This window comes from Hipposideros armiger, unplaced genomic scaffold (assembly GCF_001890085.2).
Source record: "Hipposideros armiger isolate ML-2016 unplaced genomic scaffold, ASM189008v1 scaffold_109, whole genome shotgun sequence".
NCBI classification, from domain to species: Eukaryota; Metazoa; Chordata; class Mammalia; order Chiroptera; family Hipposideridae; genus Hipposideros; species Hipposideros armiger.
Genome location: NW_017731459.1, coordinates 3,399,899 through 3,420,604, shown reverse-complemented (window position 1 = coordinate 3,420,604; position 20,706 = coordinate 3,399,899). Strand labels below are relative to the sequence as shown.

General features: G+C 38.2%; 1 protein-coding gene across 20 annotated transcripts in view; it reads right to left on the bottom strand.

The window, feature by feature from the left end:
* Positions 1 to 14,203, bottom strand: part of CLASP2 (cytoplasmic linker associated protein 2) — a 157,188-nt gene extending 142,985 nt beyond the window's left edge. For 7 of the 20 annotated variants that reach the window (XM_019647191.1, XM_019647193.1, XM_019647196.1 and 4 more), the window contains exons 1-2: positions 13,782 to 14,203; positions 4,949 to 5,027 (exon numbers count right to left, since the gene is read on the bottom strand). In XM_019647191.1, coding sequence (XP_019502736.1) covers positions 4,949 to 5,027; positions 13,782 to 13,976 — 274 coding nt within the window. In that variant the 5' untranslated portion in view covers positions 13,977 to 14,203. The remainder of the gene's footprint in view (positions 1 to 4,948; positions 5,028 to 13,781) is intronic. The other 13 variants (XM_019647204.1, XM_019647206.1, XM_019647208.1 and 10 more) reach the window with 2 other exon arrangements.
* Positions 14,204 to 20,706: the final 6,503 nt, after the last annotated feature.

Sequence of the window (20,706 nt, the reverse complement as noted above, 5' to 3'; positions counted from 1 at the left end):
AGCAGTACTTACTTCAGAAGATTACTGAAAGGCCAGCAGCGAGTGGCTCAGTTGGTTAAGAGTTAGCTTAAGAGCGCGAGCTCTGAGCAACAGGGCCGGTTCGATTCCCACATGGGCCAGTGACGCTGCGGCTGAGCTGCCGTTGAGCTGCCAACAGGTGGCAGGATGACTCAGCTGGTGAGAGCAGGTGATCCTAACAACAAGACTGCCTGTTCGATGGTGGGCTACCCCCGCCCACAACTAAGACCTTGAGCTGAGCTGCTGCCCGGATGGCTCAGTGGATACAGCATGCGCTCTTAACAACAAGGCTGCCGGTTCGACTCCTACATGGGATGGTGGCTACGCCCACCCACAACTAAGATTATAACACAGCACCTTGAGCTTAGAGGCCACGAGTTGCCAACGGGCAGCCAGATGGTGACTGGCACCTTCAACAACGAAGATTTAAGAACAACTTGGCTGGTCCCCCTTCCCCAATTAAAAAGAACAAGATTACTGAAAATTATAAGAAAATACACAGAAACAGCTCAGAGAGTAAAGGAAACTGAGTAAGTACTCTATCGTGTCACCTACTACCCCCTTCATCGCTATCATCCTGTATTTTGGAAAGGAAAGAAATTAACTTCTTTTGTTTCTCTTTGAACATTACAGCTACAGCCTTCCCTTCACTGAGGCAATGGAAGTTGAGGCCTAGTTTAAACAAGGGAGGGCGGAAGGAAAGAGATCAAGAAAGAGATATTTTCTAGTTTATTTATAGATGCATGTAATTAAATGTACATGTAATTTCAGGCAACTATATTCTACAACGTAACAATGTCTATAATATAACAACCAGACCGATGTAATAATGATGAACAACACTTAACGAAAAAACAAATTCTATTCTTTTTGGAAGAAAATGAGTGAGAAGTCAACTATACCAGATGGAATGATATCATCCCTAAATCTAAGCTTAATCAAGGACATTATTGTGTAACTGTGTAAGAAAACAGAGTTCTTGCCATAAAAATCATGAGCCTAGTCATGATGCAACAAAAGTACCTGTCAATTGGAACAATATAAATTCTTCTCATCTTGCTTGGATGTATTGTTAACACTAAAATTAATCAACATCTGTAGGATTGGCTACTGTGGGAGTCTGGTTTTGATAGCTTCTGTGAGGCAGAAGACAATAATAAACACATAATATTAGATACTATTATGTACTAAACACTGAATTGTCTCATTTAATCCTCATAACAACCCTATGAAATAGAGTAGGCCCATTTGATAGCGAGGGCCCAGAGCATTAAATACATTGCCCAAGTTCACACAAACAGCAAGCGGTGAAACCAGGATTTAAATCATCTACCCAATGTTAGGTCCCAGTCACAACTACTTCCATTTACTTGTGTTTGAGGTGTTTTGTGTGTGTATGTGTGTGTGTTTTAACAATCACATAACAGTAGTGGAAAAAAATAGATACTTCATTCTGGAGAGATAGAATTTACCTCCACAAAGAAAATTAAAATGTTGGCTCAAACAGGAGCTCACTTCAATATTAAAAACTAAAATGTTATAAAACATAAACAACAAAAACAAGAAACCTCACACTACATAAACTTAGCATTATAGCTATTAAATTAAAAACAAAAAAATCATAAATTTTTTGCATTAGGGTCCCTTTTTAACACATACTCTCTTGAAGTCAAACAGAATAAACTTTATTCTGAGTGCTATCAGTTATTACTTATACAAGAAATTAAACTTCTTTGAACTTGAAAGCTTCCTTGTCTGTGAAATAAGGGATGTAGGCCTAGACCTCACATGGTTAGTGAGAGAGTGAAGTAATACTGGTGAAAAGTACCTGTGCTAAGCCCATAACAAGCATTCACAAGTGTCAGCAGTTTTCCTTAAAGATCTGTATATAATATAATGACCACCAAATTATCATGATGAACACTCAATAAATAATTGTTGGGAATCCAAAACAGAGCTTTTCACCATGTAGACTCTCAATAAGAACTTGATGTAAACCATTTTACAAGATGCAAAACTGATGACTAGGTATCCTAACTTTTCTAATACTTGTTCTACAATGTCATTTGGATTAAAACTATCTGTTTTTAAGATTTGTAAATTATGAGATCCTTTACTGAATTCAGTTATAAAACCAGGGTTGTTGATCAGTGTTAAATGTAACTATTTTTTGTTTGAAAATTTTATTTTTGCACAGTACATGTGGTCACAAATAAAATTTAAATATTTCATATCAAGGAATAAAATTAATAAAGCCCATACTCTTTTTGGAACTTTGTTTAAAACTGAACACAAATCAAAATTTTCCTAAAACATCTCTTCACTTTTAATATAAAAAGATAAAAAATATCTGTAATTGTAGTTAGTAACTTAAGTTTACCAAAAAAACCCCAAAAACAGTACAATTCACATCAAGTTACATACATCTAGGGTTATATTATCAAAAAACCTCAGCACATAATTTAATTCAATTCCTTACTTTTACAGAAAGACTTTTAAAATGGTTTGGCTAATATCTAAGAAAAAAGCTAACCCTCGGATTCTTTGGCTTATTACCTGTATCAGAGCACGCAGATATACTGTTTATCTTGCAGAGGTATCAGACAAATTAGAAATAATGTGAGGATAATCTTTCATATAACTAAAGTAGATAAGCCCAGTAAATGGGTAAAAAAATTTATAGGCATTCAATAAATAATAGCAATGTTGTGATGAAATTTTCCTATTTCCACACAGACTCTCAAGTAATAACAAGTTTCACTAAGGACAATGATGAATCTTAGGGTTCAAGGTGAAAACAATATTGACTAATGTTAAAATGCACAAGTATAACCAGACAGAGTAGGAGGCTGAGTGATAAAAAAAAAACCAACACTTTACATATAAGTAAACTTTACATACGTAGGTATATGAAAAACACTAAGCAACAAAAGCAACCTTTTCTTCACTAAGTATTTATGGGTATAAGAATCAAGGAGTAAAGAAAAATTTAGTATAGGGTGAGGTTAATCTGAAATCTGAAGTAACTCTTTAAAAGAAAAAGGCCATGGAGAATAGCAGATGATTTCAAAAAGAAAGAACAGCACAGCAGGGCATAAATACGTTAAGCCAGAACTAACAAGAGTGAGCAAGTTTCTCATTAGCTAGAATGGAGAGAGAACTTGCTGAAGATCACAAATAAAAAAGGCTACTGAGATGGAGAAGGGACACACATGCTAGGAGAACTGGATCACCAAAGAGAGCAAAACAGCAGTAAGTTCTGAAAGTAGGACAGTCCTGGGCAGCAACAAACTAGGATTCTGGCCCCAGTACTCCTGTACCCAGTGCTGCCTCAATGTGAGCAGTTAGTTCGTAAACCCCATCTGGCCCTCCTTGCATCTGAAAACTAAGTGACATACGTAATAACTAGAATTACTCTCAAGTCTAAATATTGTCTGTAACGACTAATAATGGGGAGCTACTACAGGGCAGGGGTCACAAACACCTACAGTCAGGGAGGCACCGCCAATGCTGAAAATGAACCAGGTCTAAGAACGGCGGTATTCCAACCTTGCTGTATTATAACTGAGTCTCAGTGATGAGGAGACAAGAGGAGGTGGGAGGGACTTAGGGACTGAAAAGTGCATGATCCAGAGAAAAGGGAAGCTAAGCACAGCTTCAGCCAATAATTACACGTGGGAGTGAAAGGTTAGGGCTGCCACACTGGCCTATTTTTCAATATAAGCCATAAATATGAATTTTTATGTAAAACTTCCTAGTTTTAAACACTGATTCAAAATATTTTAAGAAAATACATAAGTAAAACACATTCACAGAGCAGTTTTAAACATCTATCATAGGATTTTAAGCAGGAGACTGACACAGTGAAGAGTCATCTTTTCAGAAGATATTCACATAAAGAATGAACTAGAACCAGGTATTGATTTAAAAAGGAAAAATAAAGATAGGGAAACTCACTAAGATGCTTTTGCTGAAAGGACAGCTAGACAATAAAAATAAAAGAGGAAATTGGCAGAATTTGGTAGCCTACCAAATGTGAAGAAAAAAGCTGACCAAAGATAATTCGAAAATAAGTGTGATGATACATTATGAAGCATTAACTTAATCCATAAAAGAAATTAACAAACATCTGAGGTTACCTTTGAGTGTTTCTATAATAGTAAGGACCAAATCCACTCACCAAAGGACTCCAAAAGGCACAAGAAGGTCACTCAGGTTTAGAAAATAGGTCAGAGCCAACTTTGTAATCCCAACTACTATACAAAGAAGAGCATTGTGCTAGTATGAGGCTCTTCTTTGCAAACACACTGGAAGCAAGCGCTGCTCAAAGTATGGCTGGTAGCCCACTACCAGGGTACAAACTAATTGTGGTAAGAAAATTTGTATTTATAAAATAAGGTTTCTAAAACAATCTGACCAAAGTAATTTTATGTTTTTGAATCTAATAATAAAAATTGGGTCTTGTATTTTTTTTCACTTAATTTTGCTGTAATTATTTTTATTGTATTATATAAAATATTGGTTCCGCAACCGACTAGCAATGAAAGAACTAGTCCTTCCCCACAGATAGTTTGAAAAGTGGTTCTGTAAGTTATAGTATAAATTTTTAATATGTTATAAAAGAAGGAAAAGATATAGTAAACAATTTGACAATATGAAGTAAAAATCTATTAGCACTATATTTAGTAAGTTGTTTGCTTTTCTTTACTTTTTTGTCTCGAAGGGAATAAATTATTTATTTAAATATGCTTAAAATCTTTTATGTCTGGGTAAACTATAATGCTATTTTACCCAGACAGAAGTAGCAGGTCTCTGGGATGTATAAAATTACATTTTTACATTTACAGAGAACTAATCCTGTTAAACAAAAACTATGAGAAAAAATCAGAAAGTCAAACTCTACAATGATTTTTAAATAAAGTTAACTTACCCATTGCTACATAGGACTTAAATCGTGTTGATAATCTGTCCACAAAGGCACTTAAAATTTCCAATCCCATTAATGATACCTACAGACAGAAAAAAATTTTAATGAATATAAATTACCTATGCATACTTTAATATCAGTATATATAATTGTTGACATATAAAAACCTTCACGTAATATATTAACAAATTTTAAAAAATATAAAGAGATCGAACCATTTAGGGGCGAAGAGTCACGAGGGTAGGGTACCCTATTCTCAAATGGTTCAATAATTATAATAACAATGTGTAAATATGCAGGAAGACAGTGATAAGTATATTTGGCAAAGTGTTAATAACTGGAAAATTAGGTGATGGGTACACAGGAGTTCACCGACTATACCTGCAACTTTCCTATAATGTTGAAATGCTTCCTACATGAAACAGTTAAAAATTAAAAGAGAACCTTTAATTATAGAGCAATTCCAGCTTCTGTCTAGGATGGAGAAACTGGGGGGGGGGGGAATCACTCCCATTGTAACAAAAAAAAGCAAAATAACCTACAAAACTATAAGTATTCTTGAATATACCAGAAATCTGAGGTTGTAGAATAATCAACTAGCCTGGAATCTAAGAAAAGACTGATGACCCCAAGGAGAGATGGGACATAAGCCGTAGGTTATATGTGGCAGAGGATAGAAGAAAAATGAAGCCACCATGTAAGTGGGTAAGAAGAATCAGCTATAGTATTTAACTTACTGTTAATACCAGAGTGTGGGCTAGCATGAAAATACAGAAACCCTAGTAGCCACAGACATGAGCAGGAACCTCCACTGGACACCCATAAGTAAGACTGAGGACTGGAGAAAGTATCTCTCAGGGGTACGGGTCTCCCAAGAAGGGGACGGCTGCCTCAGCAAGAAAGGCACAAACCTTTTCCATCCCCTGTCTTTTAAGAAACAAAAGTTGAAGCTACTGAGGGGGAATACAAACACTGTTACCCCCAGAACACAGGTTAAAAATTCAAGGCTAGTGAGTAAAAAGGCAAAAACGAAACCCAAAAAAACTCTCTACTTCAGGGGGAGGAGCAGAAAACCATCCTGGGCTCAGATGCTTCAAGGTCTCCAGTTGAGGACAGACAGGATCTCTGATAATGCCTCACATCCAAGAACAAATCAATGAATTGTACAGCTCAAATGAGTGAGCTATATAGTATACAAATTATTTCAATTAGTTATTAAAAATACAATTGAAAATCCACAAATAGACTCACACATAAAATTCAACAGATTATAAAAGCAGTATCTCAAATCAGCAGGAAAAACAAACACATTTAGTAAGATCTCACTTAGGACTCTATCCTTAAGATGTACCAGCAAAATCCTAAAAAACATGCAAAGGTTATTCATTACAAGAGACTGGAAACCACCACAGAATTCCCCAATATGGAAAAGAATACAATAAATTATGGTACATCCACGCTACAGAGTACTCTGTCACTTTAAAAATGAAAATGATGACTATCCAAATTCTGCTATGTAATGACCTCAACATGTATTGTTAAGTGAAAAAAGCAAGGTGGGAAAATGTATGTACATACAAAAAAGGGGACTACAAACAGATATAATTATAAATGTTTATTAAAAATAACAACAAAAATTTAATGGTTAGGAATAGGCCATAAGAAACAGAGAAAGAAACCAGACTATTTTGAATATGCCTTCTTTGTAGCAATAACTCATGTCATTGCAAGTAAAATAAGTGAACCTAAATGTATGCCCAATTAGTAGCATAAACAGAAAGACGATTATTCCAAGTGACTTTAAAATATAGTAACATGACCATATCTCTCTAGTGGGATATACTCTAAGGACACAAACAAAAGTGCCATAAAGAAAAGTCAGTGTTTTTAGAAATTTTGTTGATAGGAGCTATCGACAGAAAATGTACAGATACAGTAAAAACTGTAGTTCTGAATCTGAATTAGAATATCAATATGAGGTTACAATGTATTTTTCTTTAAAATTAAAATAAAACCTAACCCTTTCCATTGAAAAAAATCTAGAAACAATGATCAAACTGTAACAATGAGTTCCACTAGCACCCACGGTGTACTTTCCACATACCACTTCCCACTACAAGGAACCAAAGCTTCTTGGAGAGAGAAGTGGCTAATTCCAGGGCAGGAAAAAGAAATATGACATTCTGTGGTACCAGATAGCAAAGACATTATCAAAGGTTACTACTAGGGTCTAGGGTCCTGTCAAAATATGACAGTTTGAATATCATTAAGGATAATAACTGCATTGTCTTGAAACACATTAGATAGGTTTAAACGCACGAGTTCATGATAACAAAAACTATTTGGCCAACATTGGAGAATGCTAAAAGACCAACTCATTATTTTGACAACCAGTAAATAAAAGGAAAGAACCATATGAACTATATTTGCCTTTCCATATAAACTAAACAACTGAGTAACCAAATAGTAGTAAATGGGGTGTGATTCTCTTTATAAAAGTATTCCAGGTAATAAATGAAAAAAAATGACAGAATTAAAATACCATTTTGCAAACCCTAATGAATTAAGAGATCTAAACATTGAACACTAATGGCTGCTTAACATCACAGAGACTGTCAGACTTATGCACCTTCCTAATGTTAAGTCCCTCCTGATGGAAGAGCACTACTTACTACTTGTTAAGCAGTCTTGCCAAAAAAAAAAAATAATAATAATCTGATCAAGCTTTAGATCCAGCTACCAATTTATAGGAAATTTAGAGGAGACAAAGAACATCACAGGAATGAAATCAGCAAAATCCAGACAGTGAGAAATTCTACCACCAATAAATCCAAGAATGTTTAAAAAGAGACACAGAAGGAGAAACAGATTCAAAGAGACTTAATAAACATGTTAACTGAGATAGGCAGGATAATGGCCTCCAGAAGCTGTTCACATCCTAACCTCCAGGAATTGAGAATATGTTACCTGACATGGCAAAAAGAACTTTAAAGATGTGGTTAAGTTAAAGATCTTAAAATGGGGAAATTACCGGGCCAGCTGAGTGGTGCATTGGTTAGGAGTTGGCTTGGGACGCCAGCTCCGAGCAGCAGGGCCCCGTTCGGATCCCACTTAAGGGCCAGTGATGCTGCGCCCTCTACAGCTAAGATGGTGAACAACAGCTCGACCTGGAGCTGGGCTGCAATGAGTCGCCGGCAACAGCGTAGGCTGCAGTGGGTCTAGCCGGCAGCTGGCGTGTGCTTTCATGAGCTGCCGTGAGCCACCATGAGCGGCCGTCCAATGGCCAGCGAGCAATTGCCTCACCCGGGAAGAGCGCAATGATAATATTAACATGGGCCAGTGAAGCAACATCCTCCACAACTAGACTAAAGTGACATCCTCTACAACTAGACTGAAGAACAAAAGAGCAGCAACTTATCTGTTCCCCTTCCCCGATTCCCCAACGCTGTTCCCTCTCCCAATTCCCCAATAAAATCTTAAAAAAAAAAAAAAGGGGAAATTACCTTGGATCATTGTGGGCCCAATGTTATCACAAGAGCCCTTATAAGAGAAAGGCTTGAGAGTCAGAGTTGATGTGATGGAAACGAGGGTCAGAGAGAAAGCTATGAAAATGCTTTACTGCTGGCTTTGAAAATGGAATAAGAGTTCATAAGCCAAGAAATTCAGGCAGTTTCTAGAAACTGAAAAATTCTATTCTAAAGTTTCCAGAAGGAATACAATTCTGCTGAAACCTTGATTTCATCCCAGCAAAACCCATTTTGGATTTCTGACCTGCAGAACTGTAAGAAAATAAAAGGGTTTTTTTTTTAAGGTACTAAAGAGTATTCAACAAACACTGAGAACCTGCTATGGGTATAAATGCTGGAAGGTGGCTACATACAGTAATTGGAGTCTTAAGACATTTCAATTCCTTCTATTTTCTCAGTGAAGTAGGAAGCAAGGACATCAGCTCACACTGATGATGGAAGAAGAGATATATTAGTAGGCCTGAGGGGAGGGGAACTGATGTAAGATAGTTGTCAGAGTGAAGAATGAATGAACTAAGAAAATTACAGTATGGTTGCCAGTAAGGACCCACCTAAACATCAGGAATTGAAAATGAAACTGGTTAGGTTTTGTGTTTTTCTCCATCTATCTTCAGTTACACTGGTACAGGTATGGGGTAGACAGAGTTGGACTAACTAGGATTGCCTTTTATCACATGAGGACCATGCAGAGAGAGGGAGGAGGGAGAAGAGAATTAAGAATCAATGTAAGGGTGTGACTGACTGACCAGGATATTTAAGCTCAAACAAGGAGTGTGGGACAGTTAAAAGCTAAGTAGACTGGATGTCACATGGAGGGGGTCAAACTCTTTCAGTTGGTGTACTCAAAGAAATAAGGTTCTGAATTTAGGGTCCTAGAATATCACAATCACTAACAGTAATTCCACTGTGAAGTCTGAATCTCCAGCAACGACACGTCTACAGTGGTCTGAATTGCCAGCAGTAGCATTTTACAGCAATAATATGTACTGCGGCAGCCATCTGACTATCATGTCTTCTTGGGTAGTGAGGCTGGCAGATTTTCATATTGAAATATATTTTATCTCATTACAGTATGTATAATTTTCCTTTATAGTACAGTTAGAACACTATTGGGATGTTAAAAAATTATGTGCATTGGGTTATTATCTATAAATTCATTTCATGGTTGTAAACGGGGGCATTAAAACAGGGCAGTGAATCTGACAGTGTTCAGAAAAACTGCCCTAGACAAACTCATCCACATATACAAGCTGACAGTGCAAAAGGACAATGTTAATAGGAAAAATTTAGAACAACCGAGACATTCTTATATGGCAGGGAAAAGGAATAGGCAAGATCCACATATGTAAGTAGATAGATCTCAAATGCCTTTTTTGTTGTTGTTAGCAAACTCAGAAATGATATATGTTAAGAAGTTGATGGTTTATAAGAAATATAATCAAGGTGATGTTGACATTGGAAAGTATCATCCTTCAAAAAGCAAAAGGGTTGTGATTTTGAATTCTGAGAAAAAACTTGAAATCCTAGCACATTACTTAGCCCAGCGCTAGATAGCTACAATATAAATGCTATTTATTGTTTTATCCATTTTTAGAATCAACTTACTGTTATAGTTGCAGATAGACAATATAAAAAAATGAAAGTCTCACAAATGATAGGATAGATACTGAAAAGGTTTACAAAAGCATAGAAAAGGAAAAAAGTAGGAAAATCCTAATCTCCTAGATTCATCTGCTCAACCAATTTACCAGATCTATGAGGCAAAATGCTTCCACCTTTTTACAAAATGAGGAAAATAATGCTTTCTAAGGCCATCTTAAAGGTTAAAATGAGAGAACGCAAATAAAGCACTTTGAGACAGTGCCTGATACTAAGTACTCTATAAATGGTTACCGTATTTAGCTGTATTTTACAAGGACACTTTATTGCCATAATACCATTTTAAAATTTGGGGACTCCTGAAATCACATGTACTTAGCAAAAGTCAAATGCAGAGTGTGTGTGTGTGTGTGTGTGTGTGTGTGTGTGTATATATATATATATTCCATATTTTTAATCTCCAATTATGTCTTCTCCACTGACTTCAAGACCCCCAACTACCTATTTAAAGCTCAACTTGGAAGTTAAACAACCTTGTCAAAGTAAACATTTTACTTCACCCAACTTGTTCTCTTAGTCTCCCCCATTTCAGTAAACAGCACCCTCTACTGGTGCTCAAGCAAGGTAATTATTCCTAATTCCTCTCTCAACACTCTTTCAATCCTGTTGGCTCAACCTCCAAATCATATCCCCAATCTTCACTTCTCAGCATTGCCACTGTGGTCAAACCAGCCTTAGCCACCATCATATCATCTCCCTGCTTCTTTGTTGCTCCTTTACAGAGTCCACGCGCCACAAAGCAGCCACCCCCCTACATAGAACTCTCCACTGATTTAGAATAAAATCCCATAAGGCTCTTTCCACCTGCTTCCCCGACTTCATCTTTCTCAACATCCCACTCTTTCTAACCTCTAGCCGTGCTGGCCTTCTTTATGTTCCACAGAACTAGGGCCTCTGCATTTGCAGTTTCCTCTGCCTAGGTCATTCTTCACTCCTATATGTCTTTTATGTCTATACTCAAATTTCACCTCACTTCCTTAACTATTATCGTCTCATCTTACCCTCCTTCTTTCACATGAGTTGATTTAGAAGCACTAGTTACCTGACATTATCTAATTTTATACCCATCCATCTTTCTCTTTCTAATAGGATCCCCATGACAGCAGGGATTGCACTCTCCTTTAAATCACCCTCAGAGAAGTCTTCAGTGACCAACTCTTTGAAAGTCAATCATCTGCATTCTGTCCAGCACGCCCTATTCCCTTTCCTGCTGTCCTCCAACGTTACCATCTAACATCCTGATTTTAGTTATTTATCTTGTTTATTCTTCTCCTCCACTAGAATCTAAATCCACAGAGGCAAGGACTTCTGTCATTTTCCCCTACTGTATCCAAAGTGCCTAGAAGAGTGCATGCCTGCACATGGTAGGTCTTCAATAAATATCAGAACGAGGCTGAATGAATGAGCTTTACTAGTCTTGCCCACGGCTGGATTGTCAGTATCTAGAACAACACCTAGCATACAGTAGTCACTCAAATTCACTGAAGCAATGACAGTTAGTAAGACACTCAAATGCTGAAGAATTATCAAATCCAAAGAAAAATTATATTTCGTTCAGCGAAATTTGAAATGTAAGTACAATTGTCTATTTCTGTGTATGTTCAAAAAATTGGGGTACACATTTTTCAATAAATGTTTTATTGTATATTATGTAAGAAATGATGACCTAGTTTGGAAACTAAGTTTATAAAACCCAAATAACAAACTAGTCCTCTAACAATGTCAGAAAAGCTTCTACACAGCTTTCAGAAGAAAGGAGAGAACTAATGATTCAGAAAGGAGAGAGAATTGATGAATTAATGTCCTTGAGTAGGTAAGATGGCATGGAATCCGTCTAGTGTGCACGTGGAGGGACTGGTGTGAGTAGGACAGATAGACCATTCACTAACAAAGAAGGGAGACTGTATGGGCACAGCTACAAGAAAGAGTGTAGATAAAGTGGTAGGAGCCTGTGCCAGTTCTCTTCTGATTGCTGAAATTGTCGCAAGCTACCGTATCTAGTGAGGACCATGGAGGGAGTGTGTAGTAAAGAGATGAGAACTTGGGTCAGATCCTGATGGATTCTAACTCTTAAGGACCCATTAAAGGAAAAACAGCACTTGAGTGAAGTAGTGCGTAGAGACATAAGAGAAAAACTGGGATACTGCGGTATCATAGAAGCCAAGAGTGTTTCAAGAGATGGGACTGCTCAGCTGCCATTCACTGATGGTATAACTGAACAGTGAAATGGCCCAAAGCCAACTCGCCACAGTCAGCGCAGAAGAAGGTGACACATCAGCCTTCACTTGGGAAGGGGAGTAAGCATTATCAAAGAGCTGACTTTCTGTAACAGCCTATGCTGCAACATAAAATCAACTATCTTGAGTGTTTATATGCCCTTCTTATAGTGTAAGTAAATTTAGCTTGTTTTTTCCAAAGAAATAAGAATAATCCCCCAAACAGTAATGATATAGTATTAAATATTAACTTTTACCAAAACCTAAAAAATAATAATAGTAAAGACAGTATGTAATGGGGCATCAAGGTTGTAATTTTCAAACTATTATCCTTGTAAAAGTCAATCCCTTCCAAAACTCACATAAATTTCACTATTAAATCTTCGTACTAATTCTATAGTTTGCCTGTCTCCTCTATAAAGATGAAGTTTTCAAAGTACAGTCTATTCACTGGGTTATAAGATAAATTACTAAGAAGAATCACTTCACTTCATTCATAAGAGGTTTGGGCCTGCATTTTAAAGCAACACTGCCACCAGAAGACTAGAAAGAAAAGTAACTGCTAAAAACTACAGTACAGGATAATTACAGAATATTTACCTGGTTTCCCAACATGGCTACATTACAACCTGCCTACTACTACTGGCTCATCCGAAACGCACACTGGGTCTTGTACTGCAACCTTTTATTTTTTTTCTGCATCAGCTAACCTGCTAGGACACGGTTTCAAATCTGAGTCAGTGCTGAACTGCGGCAAAACCAAATGACAGCATTCAGCTGCTTTCTGTCGACAATAAATAAAAAGCAAATAAATAATACCCTGGGGTCAGCATCTTTTCATTAGATTAGGTAAATTTAATCAGGCACCTGGTTAAACTCTAAAGATGCCCTAAGAGACGAAGACCACAACCTTCCAGACACAAAAATTATTAAAAAGAAAAAAAAAACACATAGGAGATTAAGGAAGGATAAAAATCACTTAACAGGGATTAATTTGACATCTCTTTTTAACTTAAAAACCGTATCCTAACGTCCTATGTCTTGGTCTAAGTAGTGTTCACATAGGAACTTACAAATGTAGAAAGTCTTCAAGCCCTTTATGTGTGTAAATTATCACTGATTTCTTAAATACATGATTAAACATTGTGCCCTAATGCCAATAACGCAGAACCACGTCAGGGAATCGCTGAATTCGTCCTTGTTCACAATTATGGAAAAACTTGGTCGTGGTGGGAAGTAAGTCCTCAGCTGTAGTACGGAGAGGAAGGCTCGCCAGCGGGGACGCGTCAGGGGACCCGCGTGTCCCTGGGTTTACCGGGTGGTTCCCATGAACCAGACGCACGCCCGGGGTTCGCCAGGCCGGACGCGCACGTCCGGGATTAAAGGGCCGGCCGGGGAGGGCGTGCCCGGCCCCGCCGCGCCGCCGCCACTTACCCGGTAGTTGCTCGAGCCCACCCAGCCCGTGAGTGCGTCGATCGTCTTGCCCAGGCAGCCCAGGTCCTCCTCCAGGTCCGGGATGGCGCCGGGGGCGCCGAGGGAGAGCAGCAGCTCCTGGCCGATCTGCAGGCGGCCGCCGACATCCTTCTGCTGCACCTGGGCGCTGAAGTACTCCATGCTGCGGGGCTCCATGGCCGCGGCCGCCCGCCCGCCCGCCTGCCCGTGAGGCGCCAACTTTCGCCGAGCGCCGCCCAGCCGCCAGTGCGGGTCCCCGCGGGAAAGGGCGGGACGCCCTGGGTCCGGCCGAGGCGCAGCTCGCGGGGCTCGGCGGGCGGCGGGAGCAGCGCCAGGAGACGAGCGGCCCCCAAACTAGTCAAACTCGGCGCCCCCCGACACCCAGCCAGCTTCAGAGGCCGCGGCCGCCGGCGACGTCAGCACGCGCATGACGTAAGCGCGACGCCCGGCGAGCGCCCGCCCACCGGGCTGGAGCTGCAAGGCAGCGTTGGCTAACGCTGGAACAACGGGACGTTGGGACCCCCAGGAGCTTTGGGGTAGGGCTGTGTGGGCAAACTCTGGAGGCTCACTGTTCTCCGCCACCTACTTTCGCGGCACCCTGTCTTCGCCCTGTAAAACACAGAACGCTTCCCAGTTTTCCTCCCTGTAAAATCAATACTTGGGAAAGTTGCTGGTACTTGGAATCCCCCTTCCCCAGCCCCACTTTTCGTTTTCTTTTTAAACCTTGTAGAATACATTTCCTTATGACCCCTGTTTCCAGCCGCCACCACCACTGTTGGGTCACCATGTAATGATTATTTTAAACTGGGGTTTACTTTGCATGGAGTGAAATGCACAGATTTTAAGTGTGTAGTCCATGAGTTGTAACCACCATCCCAAGGAAGATGTAGCACATTTCTGTCATTCCAGGAGTTTCCAGACACTTCCCAGTCAATAACCTCTGCCTCCCCTGGCAGTTCTCACCTGATTTCTATCACCTTAGCGTAGTTTTCCCTGTTCTTTCACTTCACATAACTTCATAATCTGTGCTCTTCTCGAGGCGAGCATCTTTCTCCCTCTTAGCATAATGTTTTGAGATTCATCCCGTCCTGTTAGTGTGTTAGTAGTCCCTTTTTATTGCTGAGTAGTATTCCATTGCATGGAAGCACCTCAATTGTTGACCCGTTCACCTGTTGATACGAGTAGACATTTACAGTTTTTTATCATTATGAATAAAGCTGCTATAACCTTTAATGTACAAGTCATTGTGTGGACAATTGTTTTCATTTCTCTTGGGAAAATGCCAAGGACTCTGTGGGGGGGTTAAAATGGAAATAATCCTTTTCCTCTCACCTTCAAAGTTCTTGTAGCTGGGATAATAATAAAATTAAGAGAGACATTAACAGGAGAAAAATCAAATTTTAATACATGTGCACAGGGAATTCACATAAGCATGAAAATTCCAGAGACAGTGAGTTAAAATTGTATATATGTGTTCTTTTGGACAAAGGAGAAAGGGGGGGGTGGATTGGATCTTAATTTCAAAAGTGAGAATGGGCGATAATTGCAGGTAATTGAGGAAGAGCAGGAACACAAATGGAAGGCAAATTTTTGCTAAGCAAGCCAGAAACAATGAGACAGGGGTGGGGGTTCTAGTGAATAGGCCCCTGCTTGACGCCCTCCCATCTACCATACTCAGTTCGGATTAGGCTAAGGTGAACATGCTAAGGATTTATTTATTTATTTATTTATTTATTTATTTATTTATTTAATAAGTTTATTGGGGTGACAATTGTTGGCAAAGTTACATAGATTTCAGGTGTACAATTCTGTAATAGATCATCTATGCATCACATTGTGTGTTCACCACCCAGAGTCAGTTCTCCTTCAATCACCATATATTTGATCCCCTTTACCCTCAGCTACCATCCCCCTTCCCCTTCCCCTCTGGTAAAAGATTTCTTCTAGGGCCCACTGAGTGGCTCAGTGGGTTAAGAGCTCGCTCAAGAGTGCGAGCTCTGAGCAACAGGGTTGCCGGTTTGATTCCCGGCCTGAGCTGAGCTGCCAACAGGTGGCAGGCTGGCTCAGCTTAAAAAAAAAAAAAAGATTTCTTCTGTGGAGCAAATTTTTCCATCTGAATGTCTTAGACAGGAAAGGGGGGATGGTCAAAGTTTCTTTCTGAGTCTTTTCTTAATCATCAGCTTAAAAATCAATATTCCAAAGGGCAAAACTTTGGGTCCCCTTCAACTGGAATTACTATGTCTTATGGTACATGTACGTTTAACATTAGAAAAAACTGCAGAACTTTTTCCAAAGTGGCTGGACCATATGCATATTACACTCCCACCAGCAATGCTTGAGAGTTCCAATTATTCCATGTACTCCGTAATATTGTATGATGGGGTTATTAGTTTTAGCCATTTTAGTGGGAGTAAAGTGGTCTATAATACATTCTAAATGTACACTGTATCTTCCTGCCAATTATCTCTAACCACAATTTAATAATTATTTGTATAATATCTATCTCCTCTACTATACAGAAAGCTCCAAGATCATTGCGGTGTTCCCTCATATGGTACTTGGCAAACAATGGGATGTCAATCAATTTAAGTTGAACAAGTGAATTAATTCAATGAAAATTAACACTTGAAATGTTCACAATAACAAATAATAACAATAATACACTCTCTAAATTCAAAGAAACCTGAATCTTTTCTGTATTTATTCTGAAGTTTTTTTCTATATTTCTGTAGAAAACACAACACATTGTATTATGTTGTAAAGCTTCTTCCATCTTTAATTAACTATTGGGTTGTCGGAAAAGTCATGATGCATTTTTGCAACGAAAAACATAGAAAAAATACATCATGACTTTTCCGACAACCCAATAATTTCCCTGAAACTGGGCCTCAGTTGACTAAACTGTGCTTACTATTCCTCGGGTGTCTACAGGTTATGTTCATATAGGGTTGCAGAAGAATATAAAAAGAGGGTCCTGTCTACAGGAAGTTTACACTCTAATTGTTGGTGACCAGGTTTAGTATGTAATGTAGAAAAAATAAAATGTAGAGGCCCTAGGATTCTAGGTTCAGCCCTATCTGTCTCTATGACCAAAAGTGACAGCTGCTCTTAGTCCTGTGTTGTCTCCATTCATCCTTCTGAACTTATGTAACTCAAGGATCACACTAAATGGTATGTAAGTTATAAGATAACTAAATAATCTTCAAATTATAATATGATGGCATTTGAGTAATGTTGGAAGTACTTATGAAATACTTAGTAAACACCTATATGTAGTCTCTATGTGTTTCATTAATTCATCAACACATATCTTCTGAGCACTTGTTATGTGTTAGACATTGTACCAGTTTCCATAGCTACACAGCTTATTTAGATCTGGTCTCCACCCACAACAAACTCAAATAGAGACAAGAAAATCAACATTTCCAGGATGGGGTAAGTTGAGGTTTTGGGAAGCCTAGATCAGAGACTCCTCATCTAGGTGACACTGAAAATGGGGATAGGAGGGTTGCAAATCAGGGAAGTCTTCCTGGAGGAGGTTACATTTAAATTGAGTTTTGAGGATGAATAGGAATTGGCTAATTAAAAAAGTGGTTTCCTGAGGAATGGCATGTTTACAAGATGTAGATAAGACTGTTTTAATTTAACATTTGTTGCTATTATTACATACCTACTACAAAGTCTACATATTTTTCTGTATCACTGCTGTCTGTCCTAGGTTAAATATCCTTGTAACACAAAGTTCTCAAACTTTCTAGTTCACAGCACTCATTTTAGTCATCTTTTCACACACCCCTAGACCAAAAAATAACAAAAAAAGACCCACTCACTGAATAGTAGGTCCAAACACTTAATGAGTATTCATGACCTAACATCTCATTAAGCATATGAAAAAATAACACACGTAAATTGAAAAAATATGTATTTTTATTTCATTCTTAAATAATCACACTTACTTACTAATGAGATGTCTGCACCCGTAGGTCACTGTGTAATTTCGCAAACCTTGGAATCAGACTGGATACTGCCATGTTCATCCTGCTGTACATTGATTTCCATGCAGCATTTGCTTTTTATCACTGCAACCACAGAAAACACAGCCTTGCAAAGATATGACATCACTGAAAGAAATGTACCACAATTAAATGTTGAAACTGTGAACTTCTTGGAGCCAGTAGTTCACTCCGTGTCTAATAGGTGTCAAATATCACTGTTTCCCTTTAAATTTTAAAATATCCTGAGTGCTCTTGGTGATTTTGCTGCAGCACCCCGGGGCGCCTGAGTACACAGTTTAGGAAACTTGGCAGGGAGATGCCCAAATTATGAGAGAGGCAAAGAATGGGAAATGCAAATAGCAGCTCATGCAGGAAGAACGCATGGGACCAGTGAGAACTGGGCTTCACAAAGGCTGTTGCCTAAAGAGCTCAGCTTGACACATGTTAGGTGTTTTAATCCTTCAAGCAACGCTGTATGGGAGGTATTATATCCCCATTTTAGAAAAAGCTGAGACTATCACTTCTCGGCCTCTTGGCTAAGATCAAGTGTAGAAAAAGCTGAGACTCTGAGGTTAAGTCTCTTTGGCCTTGCTCATGATTTCAGATCCTTGATTTAAACCCCAAATGTCTGACATCTGTGGTCTCCCGCATGATCTTAAAAGAAACTGAGAACAAAAGCTTGGAATTAACTTCCAAAATAATAACATCCCTTGTATAACGCAGTCTTTCTTTGACTATCTATACAATATTTTCACTTAGAACCTTCCTTTATCTGAATTACTCTTAAAAAGAAAAGAATAAGGAGATGAAGGAAATGGGTAGCAATATTAGGAGAAAAAATAGCGCAGAAAATATCTGCATTCTTTCATAATCAGTCACTAAAATGTATCTGGGAGCACAGGTCTATTTTTAACAAGGCTATTGGCAACAAGACTGAAATAAATCATTTAAATACAGGAGACTGACTTCCTGACCTATTTGTTCATTATTTGTGATAACAGTGGAAACTTTGAGTAGACTTGTTTCTGACACTGGACTTGATTTTCCATACAAAGACAAAGAGACAAATCACCACACTGTGAGTTTGAAATCATGCCTCAAAAAATAGCCATCACAAAGGGCATAGGGTTAGGTACCAGAGTTGGAGTGAGGGTATTGGGTGGCTTACCATAGACAGATCAAAATCCCTACTCAAACCTTAAGAGGAATATGTACGTGAAAGTTCAGACCACTCTCATTCACAATATCCCAAACTGGACACACCCCAAATGTCCACCAACTGGAAAATAGATAATTGTGGTTAGCCATACAATGGAATTCTGTAAAGCAATAAAAAACAAACTATTGATACACTCAACAATGAGGATGAATCTCAAAAACACCAAGTTGAGCAGAGGCCATCAGACACAAGTGAGTATATACTATGTGATTCTGCTGATATGAAGTTTTAATACATGGGAAACTTATTGATGGTGATGTAAGTTAGAAGAGTGGTTATCACAATGAATGGGAGTCAGTGATTATTGACTAGGAAAAGGCCTGCCAGAACTTTCTGTGGTGATGGAAATTTGCTCTGTCTTAATCTGAGTGGTGATTATAGCAGTATATGCATAGGTAAAAATTCAGCAAGTTGTGCACTTAAGATTAGCACATGGTGCATTTATTGTATGTATGTTATAACTAATAAACATGGAAAAAAAATTTAAAAAGAAAATAAGAGATAAAATAGTTACAGTCTATTGCAGTGCTTTCCAATAGAAATATAATATATATGTGAGCATAAAATATATGAAATTTAAGTTTTTCTAGTAGCCATATATTAAAAAGGAATAAGAAACAGGCAAAGTTATATTTAGTATTATATAAAGTATATTTCATAATATTTTATTTAATGATATTTAAAAACACTAAAATTATAGGTGATAATGTTTCATTAAATGTTATGTTTGAATTATAATTTTAGTTCTTATATATAATTATGCTTTATTAATATCTAAATATTATCATTTAAACCTGTGATCAAAATAAAAAATTATTAATAAAATATTTTACACATTGGACAGTGCAGGTCTATTGAAAATAGCACCAATTTAGAATTAGAAAACTCAAGCTCTGATATTACTAGCTGTGTAAACTTAATAAAGTTATCTATTAAACTCTCTGAGCTTCAGTGTTTCAGTCTAAATTAAAGGGATTAATAAGGGCTGTTGAGAGAGATAGTCTTCCATGAGTCTTGCATATGTCTTGCTGGCAATGCCCAAAATGCAGGGCCCTGACCACTGTCTACCTGAGCTACTTCTCAGGGTTATGTTTGCAGTGGGCAACCTTGAGGGGTGAAGGAATGTCCCCTACAGGACAAAGAACAGATTTGCTTTCCGCTTGCTAAAAAATGGTGGGTTCTCAACTCTGTTCCTCTCTTGTAATGCAACCTCCATGAGATTTGAGAGGCAAAGGAGGACCAATGGAAACATGAAGCCATGCTGTTTACTGTACCATGAGTAAAAAAGTCCTTTGTCTCTGACTCAGGCGTTATGGGTCTTCTCTCAGCATCTATGAAATAGCAACAAGCTAAATTATTATTATTGGCTTGTAAGTAGGGTAAAATCAAATCCCATCACCCACTTCCGAAGGCTTTTCTTTTTTGGAGGAGATCAAATTAAATTCATTCGGAGGTGAAAAGACTCCATAAATGTAGTAAATATATTTAAAAAACAATATCAGATAGCATACAATTAACCCTTAGACAAATGAAACACAGGTGCTAAGGCAGTTCAGCTATAAAGGTCAGACAAAGCTTCAGCGATTGCTCTGGAAATAAATAAATGATAAAACAGTCCTGCCTGTCCCAGCAATGTTTGGTGTAAAATTATTTCTGAGTGTTTTCTCATAGATTTCAAGTGTAAGAATCTCAA